Genomic DNA, 9,770 nt, shown 5'->3' with positions numbered 1-9,770 from the left:
GCATATAATTACAATTAACAAAGGGTTATATACACGAAGATGACATCCTTCCCTATTTAACAGCACCCCAATATCTATAACACTGCCACAAAGCAAAACCTGAAGCCTAATTATTTACAACCACTTTGTTACAAACAGGCTGTTTGGTAAAGGCCTATGTTACTTATTTTATGAACCACTCCATGTCAGACTAAGTTTATTAACATATCTGAAAGGGATCATAATATTTTACATGAATGCCTGTATGAATATCTAAAATAAAGTTAAACCCACTTGCCTACAGAAATGAGTGCAGTAGGCAATGTGTAAGACTATAAAACCATTCAATTGTTCTGTCTTTCAGGTCCAGGGATTACCGTTAAATCATTCCGCATGATGATTGAACACGAGGTTCTCTCCACATACCAAAATTAAAACAGGAAATAAATTTCCATCCAGCTATTAGAGAAAACTCGGACTTGTACTACAACTGTCAAGCATTTAAGCGTCAAATTCATGCCATGTCATTTAGGCAATTAGGACTAAACTACTAGGAATTCATGGGTAACAATATTGTCATCAACGACTCCATTGTTGTTCAAATTCGCAAATAATGCGGAATGAATGTTTCTGCTGCCGTCCTGCTTCGACTCGGCTGAGAGAGCGCAAAGATGTTTGTGATGGCGCTACCGTGGCTTCTGGTGCTGGAGCTGGTTTTATACGCGGGCTGCTTCATCTGCGGGATCATCGCTGCGGCCTCGCTGACAATCAATCAGGTAAGACAACACCTCGCACAGGTGCAGGTGGGTGGCCTAACATCACCTGTAGCTATCTGTCTACGCTCAGAACCGCTTCTTGACAGTAATGCATAGTAAACGGTGTTCGGACTAGAACATTTGAGCAAAATTATTAGGACGCGGGAAGCTCTGGCCCCATATTCAAGCATCTTACGGCTAAAGTTCTGCATTTGCATTCCATAACATTGCGACGTGGAATGAAACAACTGACATTTTCCGTCGGAGAGTTGGTCTTAAAGTGAGTTAGGAGTTCTCTCGACAAAGACTGACACGCCAATTATTTTTAGGAGTTTCTCCTAAATCGGCCTGGAGCTATTTAAATACCTTTAAATGCATTATGAGTACGGGCCCAGGTTTCTCGCGACAGTCTCGACTAAGATGATCTGAATGTAACGCGCTGGATGTGACTGAACTAGATGTGTAGTCCTCTGATATGATCGTAGTGACAGGAATGACTCCTACACCCTAGGTATTACAACACACTTTTTAGCCTAATGTCTATGTGGGTGACAAAGTTAGGGAAATTGTAAGCATAGACCAAGACTAAAATTAACAGATAGTTTGTGAATTTAATAGATAATTTGTTGTGGTTTTAAATGACCCTACATGATTTATTAGGAGAAGAAGAAAAACCAAACAAACCTGATATTTTTTATTTCAGATTAAGTTAGTTGAAGTGTGCCATGTGTCATGGTTGATTGTAAGATTAGCTGTTAGCGGTTAGATTAGCTGTTAGCCTGTTCTTAAGGTCATGAATGGCAGCTCAGCACATTCCAAGCATTTGAAAAGTCAGACCACACATTTTTTGTGAACACATAGACAGTGAGCCCAGTGTGCTGGATAGCCTGTCCACACCTAGGTCAGCAGTTCTAGCACTCACCACATTAGAGCCACATGCTATAGCAAAAACAGAGAAGAGCAGAGGTCAAAAAGTACACAGCCAAGCTTACTATTATTAAAATAGTAACATGGAGCACATAAATTATGTTTGCATAGCATATGTAGCATAGCATGTATTGTTTTTACGCTCACTATATATATATATATATATATATATATATATGTGCGTGTGTGTGTGTGTGTGAAAGTTTGTGTCCACAGGTTTTGGTAAGGCCTACAAATGTGTTATTAATAAATAAACTCACATTGTTGTCATTGTTTGGATACATATTGAGATGAGATGTTTAAGACTGCCGACCCGTGCTGTTCTCCGTTGCAGGGTCACTTTGCAGGGAGATGCATCCTCTATGGCAGTGTCCACCTGAACGCCTCCGACCAGAGCCTGGTCATGGAGAGCTCTAGCTCACCGTCGCTCTGCTACTTCGTGTCGGCCATCTCCGTGTGCGTGTCAATCTACTGCTTCTCCCTCATCCTCTACTGGATGTATACCAGCTGTGTGGACAAGGACGCAAACAGGCGAGCAGAGCGGCACGCCTTCGCATCACACTTTCCTCTGCACACACTCGGCTATGTTTACCTGAGTAGAAGTGTGAGAATGTCTGGTGTTTGTTTGTTTTTCTTGTGGGAATTGTTTTTGTAGTAAAGATGACAAGTGTTGTGTCTAGAGAGATCCCTAGTAATGTGGTGATTCTCCACACATTGGCAGGCTGTTCTTTGGGGAAAAAAACTGTTGTTTGAAGCCATACTACATTGTGCACTTGAAGACAGTTATTTTCTGGTTTTCTATTCTGTCGAGGGAGATCACTACTCTTACACCCTGCTAGTCTGTTTATGGAATTAAATTAACTGCTGTTGTTTATTATGCGGCATAGCTCTACGTGATGTCTTGTGCTGATAGTTGTTTCTGTAGTAATGGCGTGTCTCATTTTCTGCTCTGCCTAGAGACACCCCGGGCAGTACTAATGTCACTGCTCTGCCTAGAGACTCCCCGGTGCAGTGCTAATGTCACTGCTCTGCCTAGAGACACTGGGCAGTGCTAATGTCACTGCTCTGCCTAGAGACACTGGGCAGTGCTAATGTCACTGCTCTGCCTAGAGACTCCCCGGTGCAGTGCTAATGTCACTGCTCTGCCTAGAGACACTGGGCAGTGCTAATGTCACTGCTCTGCCTAGAGACACCCCGGTGCAGAGCTAATGTCACTAGAGACACCCGGTTCAGTACTAATGTCACTGCTCTGGCTCCATGTGTAGTTTTACTGTGGAGGGAATGGGCTGTCCTAGCCTCTCCTCATGTGTGTGTGCATGTGGCAAGGTGTGTGTTTGGCAGGGTGTGTTTGTGTGTGTGTGAGGCAAGGTGTGTGTGTGTGTGTGCGTGTGGCAAGGTGTGTGTGTGGCAGGGTGTGTTTGTGTGTGTGTGAGGCAAGGTGTGTGTGTGTGGAAGGGTGTGTGTGTGTGTGTGTGTGTGTGTGTGTGTGTGTGTGTGTGTGTGTGTGTGTGTGTGTGTGTGTGTGTGTGTGGTGTGTGGCAGGGTGTGTCCTGCTGCCGGTGAGGACTGGGGTGGGCTGGCTGTCAGCCATCGGTGGTGGGGCCCTTTGGGTGTTCAGCTCTGGTTGGGCCCTTTGGGTGTTCAGCTCTGGTTGCTTTGGGTGTTCAGCTCTGGTTGCTAAGGGTGTTCAGCTCTGGTTGCTAAGGGTGCTCAGCTCTGGTTGGGCCCTCTGGGTGTTCAGCTCTGGTTGCTAAGGGTGTTCAGCTCTGGTTGGGCCCTCTGGGTGTTCAGCTCTGGTTGCTGTAAATGAGGGAAATGAGAGCTGAATAGGCCATGTGATGAATACACTGACATCAATTTGCTGTTATAAAAAAATATTGTCAAAAATAATTCACGGTTACTGAATATAATGTGGTAATGTTAAAAAATGGTTGGGCAGAAGAAGAATTAAATAACATTATTTTTGTAGAAACCCTACTGTGCCAGGGTTCCCACGGTACCTGGAAACCATGGAAAACATGGAATTTATTTTTTCATTTTCCAGGTTTGGAAAAGTCATGGAAACTGAGCAACACAATTGAAACAGTTGTCCTGGAAATTTTTATTGGATGATGTGTAAAATAGTAATAAAATGAAACTATTGAGCACAGAATTAAGATGAGTTTATAAAAACCCTTTACATGTGAACAGCTTTTACTGTAGATAGAAATGGATGATCCCATGTTGTTGACATGACCAGTCTAGTCTTGATCAATTTTGTAACATTATCTACTTTTAGCTATTTTGTGATTTTTCGTTTTCTTTCTTTAAAAAAATTATACTACTAAATAGGAACATTTGGGGTGAGACATTTTTGAAAAATCATTGATCATGACCAGACTGATTCTATACATCTATACTCTTAAGCTAAGCTTACTAGTGAGGTTGCTGTACTGAGGAAGCACAGGGGAACCAGCCTTATGTTTTCCCTTTTAGGTTCATTAGTTTGATTAACAAAAGCTTTTACAGAGTAAGAGTAGGCATACTACCCCTTCTACGTAAGACTCATAGTCTCAAATGTGTGATGCATTACAGGAGTGAGTGACAATGACACGCTGCAGATTCAAGTCCTATTGGAAAGATGACTCCCAATACAAGGACTGGATTGCCAGTAGGGGACAGAAGGAAAGAGGGAGGAGGAAGAGAAGAGGGGAGAAGATGAAAGAGGAGGAGAAGAGAGTAGAGGATAACAGAGGAAAAGGGAGAAGTGTGAAGAGGAGTTGAGAAGAGTAGGAAGAGAAGACAGGAGCGTGAGGGGAGTGCGGATGGGGTCGGAAAGCTTCAGGGGCCTATATATCATCACTTAATATGGTACCTGGAAAATCAGGAGGTAGCATGGAATTTTTTTTCAAGGCAAGCGTGGGAACCCTGTGTGCACATTGTGGCACCGTGGCACCATTGCACACACACACACACACACACACACATAAGTCCAGTATGATTCTCCATCTTGATTGTGTGTGTGTGTTTGCAGGGATAGGTCTGGGTTGAACATGACTCTGGTGTTGTGTGGGGCGGTGGTGTTTTTCCTGCTGGTGTCGGGGTGTGTGTTGCGTATTGGCCGAGAGCACCTGTGTATCTCCATCCTGCAGACACTGCCCTCCCTCTCCAGGTAAGGCAAGTCAGAGTGTGTGTGTGTGTGTGTGTGTGTGTGTGATGTTTTTAAGTATGCTCTCTGTCTTATTTTCAAAACCCTTCGTACGCTTTTATGACTAAAGCTGCAGGTCTCACATCACTCCATTGCTGGATCGAGAGGACAGTTTGAAAACCAGATCACATGACTGGCTTGAGAGTACATTGATCCTCAGTGTGAATTGATTCGTTTTGACAACAGAGTAGAGGGTCTGTCCTAGTTGTATACCAGAGGGCACAAAAATGCATTTTTTTTTTATCTCTGATGTCACAAGATGCACATAATATATTTACCCCATACATATGGCTCAGTATTTTTATATGGTATGTGTAAAAGTAGGCCGATATCATTTTCTTTGTCACTGACGGGTTACTTGGATGTCGTTTTATGGCTCTAATCCCTGGTATTGCTCGGCAGGGTGAAGCTAGAGGACACTGTGGTCACACTATCTTTTTCTGCTGCAGTAATGTCCTTAAGTGTCCTTGTGTACGTGCACAAAGATGGGTTTATTTGCACACTGCATTCAGCAGAGGCTCCCCAAGCACTGTCTCTCTGACCCACATTAAAGTCCACAGCTGACCTTGTGTTATTGCAGGGACCCATATCACAAGAGGCGTCACTTTTTAATGAATTCATTTATTATGAGACCTACAGTATACTGTGTAAAAATGGCACGCCATGTATCTCATCGTACATGGGTTTTACACAGAGGTGAATCTACTACACAATGAGAGTAGAACTATTTTAATGCTGCTTCAAATTCAAAATATTTATTTTTTATACATTTTTAGAATTGTATGCTGAGGCCTTTGTTTTGTGGAAGAAATCTGCAGTTTGTATGTATGTGTGTGTGTGTGTGTGTGTGTATATGTATATATGTATGTATCATTTTCCCTTTTAAGCTCCCATTTTTTCTTTTTTATGTTCTTTGGTTTTGTTTGTTCCTTTATGTTCCTTTATGTTCCTTTATGTGTACCTGTGCTTGTGTTCCAGCTGCGAGGAAGCGGAGAATAAGACCTGGGCGAGCCCCTACTTTGGGAATCAGTTCTCCTCAGAACTCCACAGAGCTGAGGTCTGTCATGACGCTACACAACTACACCAGTTGATCACTATAACACAACTACACCAGTTGATCACTACAACACAACTACACCAGTTGATCACTATAACACAACTACACCAGTTGATCACTACAACACAACTACACCAGTTGATCACTCTAACACCAGTGGATCACTATAAACACAACTACACCAGTGGATCACTATAACACAACTACACCAGTTGTATTAAATATAATTTTAGATGAATAGTGACAATTCTACAAACAGATGGTGAAACTACTAGATGAACAGTAGCAGTTTGGGGAGAGGGGTGGGCCTACTGTATAAAAAGTATCTAACTGGTTAATATTTTAGTGAACATTCACTTTAAAAAAGACATCCTAACACTCAACTTATCATATGAAATATACTATTAATACTGTAAATTAGAACATTGAAATTTGACCTTGAGGAGTTAACATATGGAGGGAGTAGTAGTAGCTGTCCTTGGCTTTTCTGGTGGCCTGTCTGTCAAACAGGTATCTATGTGATGAAAGGATTTGTGGACTTCCGTTGTCTGTTTTTTTTCCCTCAGATGTCGGTGTGGGTGAACTTCTTCTTCTGGGTGTTGATCGTTGCCGTGGTAGGGGTGCAACGTCGTCACGGCGCCGGGTTCAGGGGGGCGGACTGGAACGCAGCCGAAAGAGAGCCCTTCTTCCACCGCCCAACACGAGCTTAAAGCAACCTCCCAATGACCCTCGGGTGACCTCAACTGCCTCTCGTAATTTCTCAAAATGACCTTCCCACGACCATCTCGTGACCTCAGTGAAAGGGGACCCCAAATCAACACACACATGAACACACACATGAACACACTAGAGCTGCAACGATTAGTCGACGTAATCGACGATGTCGATTATGAAAAATTGTCGACGATGATTTTTATTGTCGACGCGTCATAAAATATATATTTTTTTTTTTTTGGCAGACGCTAGCAGAGCTACCGGTAATTTTCATTCGGCATTGCAATGCACTATAGGAAGTGCGAAATAGTGCATCTTTAACTAATAATAATTGACCATCATTGAGAAAAATGGAACAGAATCTGCAAATAGCCTAGCATACAAATCATGCACCGTTTTCTTTGCCCTCCGTTCTCGTACCTTCATGTGCTGCATATCAGAAATGGCCGACTGAAAAGCAAATTATTCTGAGACGGCTCATGTTACCATGGAAACAATAAACAAAGCTAGCTTTAGTAGCTGCTGCATATGAGATATGGCTAACAGAAAAGTTTTCTTTCTTCATTTTTCTCAATGATGGTCAATTATTAGTAGTTAAAGAAGCACTATTCCAGTATTTCAAAGAGAATGAGCTGTGGGAGCACAAGAACAGTGAGTGTCTAGCAGCAATTATCATAGACATATATGATATATCTATAACTTATAGTAAGGTTTAAGCTTACATGTTGGAAAACAGAACGTCTCATGGAGGATGCTTGCTAACGCTATTTCATAAATGTTAAGTGCAATGTAGTAAATCAGTGAATTATCAGAGTAGCCTGTATTTTCGTTTGTTCTGAATAGTTAACCTCCTCCACTTAGCATTCTTCAAACAAAAGATTGTGGAAAAAATATATATTTCATAAGTTGAATTTGAATGTCACTTGCAGCCCAGTTATTCTTGCGTTATTTTGCACTTGCAGAGGCTTGATTGCTAATTTGAGTTACTTTTAAAACTTTATTTGCACTTTCTCTTTACTTTTAAAAGCATATTTGCACTTTAATTTGTATTACTATTTAATTTATGTATTATGATTACATTTGTTACTCAAATACATTTGAAATTCAAATTCCAACATTTTGAGTCGTTATTTTAATTTGCTAGGGGAAATAATCATTAGATTAGTCGATTAATCGAAAAAATAGTCGATAGATTAATCGATTACCAAAATAATCGTTAGTTGCAGCCCTAGAACACACACACACACACACACACACACACACACACACACACACACACACATACATATAGTTTGGCTGACTGTATGGTCTGTATGGCCTTTGGTACAGATAAGAAGTTGGGCTTCACTGTTGCTAGGCAACCTCACCTCACTATATTTCTACACTTTTCTACACTCAAAAAAAGTTCACACAGTTGCAAGTTATGTTTATAGAGATTAATCAGGATTAACATATTTTTTGGGTGAAATTATAGTCATTCATACATTTAATTGTTTCATTGACAGGAGTGATGTGTTTGCATGGGTTTGGACACATGTGAAATAGCCTGTTTGTATGTGACACACTTAAGTACTTAAGTTCAAGGCAAAAGTTTTCCACCGCTACATCTGGAATGAAAAGCAACTACTAAAGTGTTCCACATGCATTGCACAGAACCAAGACACAACCAAGACCCAAATACTGGATACTGTTTAGCGCCATTATCATCAGAATTATCAGTGTCAGTGGACATGAGGGAGGTGTGGGGTTGGGGTGTCAGTGAGGAGGTGTGGGGTTGGGGTGTCAGGATCAGTGGACATGAGGGAGGTGTGGGGTTGGGGTGTCAGGGTCAGTGGACATGAGGAGGTGTGGGGTTGGGGTGTCAGTGAGGAGGTGTGGGGTTGGGGTGTCAGGGTCAGTGGACATGAGGGAGGTGTGGGGTTGGGGTGTCAGTGAGGAGGTGTGGGGTTGGGGTGTCAGTGAGGAGGTGTGGGGTTGGGGTGTCAGTGAGGAGGTGTGGGGTTGGGGTGTCAGTGAGGAGGTGTGGGGTTGGGGTGTCAGTGGACATGAGGGAGGTGTGGGGTTGGGGTGTCAGTGAGGAGGTGTGGGGTTGGGGTGTCAGGGAGGAGGTGTGGGGTTGGGGTGTCAGGGAGGAGGTGTGGGGTTGGGGTGTCAGTGAGGAGGTGTGGGGTTGGGGTGTCAGTGAGGAGGTGTGGGTTGGGGTGTCAGTGAGGAGGTGTGGGGTTGGGGTGTCAGTGGACACGAGGGAGGTGTGGGGTTGGGGTGTCAGTGAGGAGGTGTGGGGTTGGGGTGTCAGTGAGGAGGTGTGGGTTGGGGTGTCAGTGGACATGAGGGAGGTGTGGGGTTGGGGTGTCAGTGAGGAGGTGTGGGGTTGGGGTGTCAGTGAGGAGGTGTGGGGTTGGGGTGTCAGGGAGGAGGTGTGGGGTTGGGGTGTCAGGGAGGAGGTGTGGGGTTGGGGTGTCAGTGGACATGAGGGAGGTGTGGGGATGGGGTGTATTATATTTAAGAGAGGGCAGAATGCTGCAGTCAACAGTCATCAGAGGAGTTTATTTATCAGAAGAAATGTAATTCCTCAGAGATAGGAGGTACATGAACAACACATACAGTTTATCGTTGCTCCCTATTTAGGAAGGTTTTGCTCAACTGAATGGATCACAAATGCATTTAAAGGAATCTACACATACCAATAAAATCTAAGTTGTGAATAAAAATGAGTTCATACAGTGAAATCCACACCAACATTTGTAATATCATGTGTAGCTGCAAGACCATAGATCTCCTTTGTAACGTATCCACTGCCACTGTTACTGATGTGTTCCAGTATAATGGAGGATTTTGTACTTGCCTCTAGGGGTTTTATGTTTTTAAATCACAAATACAACCATGTACAGATGTACTGACCCATTATTTCTGACGGACCATGGAATCTAGTTTTGTTCTCCATGAGTAGACATGAACTAACTCAACATCAATATTCTACAAAGTGAGTAGACATGAACTAACTCAACATCAATATTCTACAAAGTGAGTAAACATGAACTAACTCAACATCAATATTCTACAAAGCCTTACCTCTCTGTGGTACAGTTTGGGTTTTAAAGATTGCATGGCTGGCCTCACAAATGAAATATACTTGTGTGAAAGATGAAAG

The 9,770-nt window shown here is 42.8% G+C and overlaps 1 protein-coding gene across 2 annotated transcripts; it reads left to right on the top strand.

Moving 5' to 3' along the window:
• Positions 1 to 351: 351 nt before the first annotated feature.
• Positions 352 to 6,788, top strand: tmem179bb (transmembrane protein 179Bb). Of its 2 annotated transcripts, XM_012840114.3 has the most exons (5): positions 353 to 755; positions 1,996 to 2,192; positions 4,675 to 4,812; positions 5,827 to 5,905; positions 6,472 to 6,788. In XM_012840114.3, exons 1-5 carry the CDS (start codon positions 651 to 653, stop codon positions 6,613 to 6,615), a joined length of 663 nt encoding a protein of 220 aa, XP_012695568.2. In that variant the 5' UTR covers positions 353 to 650; the 3' UTR covers positions 6,616 to 6,788. The 2 variants fall into 2 exon arrangements, with proteins under 2 accessions (XP_042564463.1, XP_012695568.2); XM_042708529.1 differs by lacking the exon at positions 6,472 to 6,788 and having other exon boundaries at positions 352 to 755; positions 5,827 to 6,465.
• The last annotated feature ends 2,982 nt before the right edge of the window (positions 6,789 to 9,770 follow it).

The sequence above is a fragment of the Clupea harengus genome, chromosome 8, assembly GCF_900700415.2.
Source record: "Clupea harengus chromosome 8, Ch_v2.0.2, whole genome shotgun sequence".
Lineage (NCBI taxonomy): Eukaryota > Metazoa > Chordata > Actinopteri > Clupeiformes > Clupeidae > Clupea > Clupea harengus.
Note: the sequence above shows the minus strand (reverse complement) of the source record. Positions and strands in the feature narration are given on the sequence as shown.

What these genes read in the sequence shown, in the direction of transcription:
- tmem179bb (XM_042708529.1), top strand. Translation starts at nt 651, where the DNA reads ATGTTTGTGATGGCGCTACCGTGGCTTCTGGTGCTGGAGCTGGTTTTA. An exon ending in CCTCGCTGACAATCAATCAG is followed by an intron (nt 756 to 1,995) that starts GTAAGACAACAC and finishes TCTCCGTTGCAG; the next exon opens with GGTCACTTTGCAGGGAGATG. An exon ending in ACACTGCCCTCCCTCTCCAG is followed by an intron (nt 4,813 to 5,826) that starts GTAAGGCAAGTC and finishes CTTGTGTTCCAG; the next exon opens with CTGCGAGGAAGCGGAGAATA.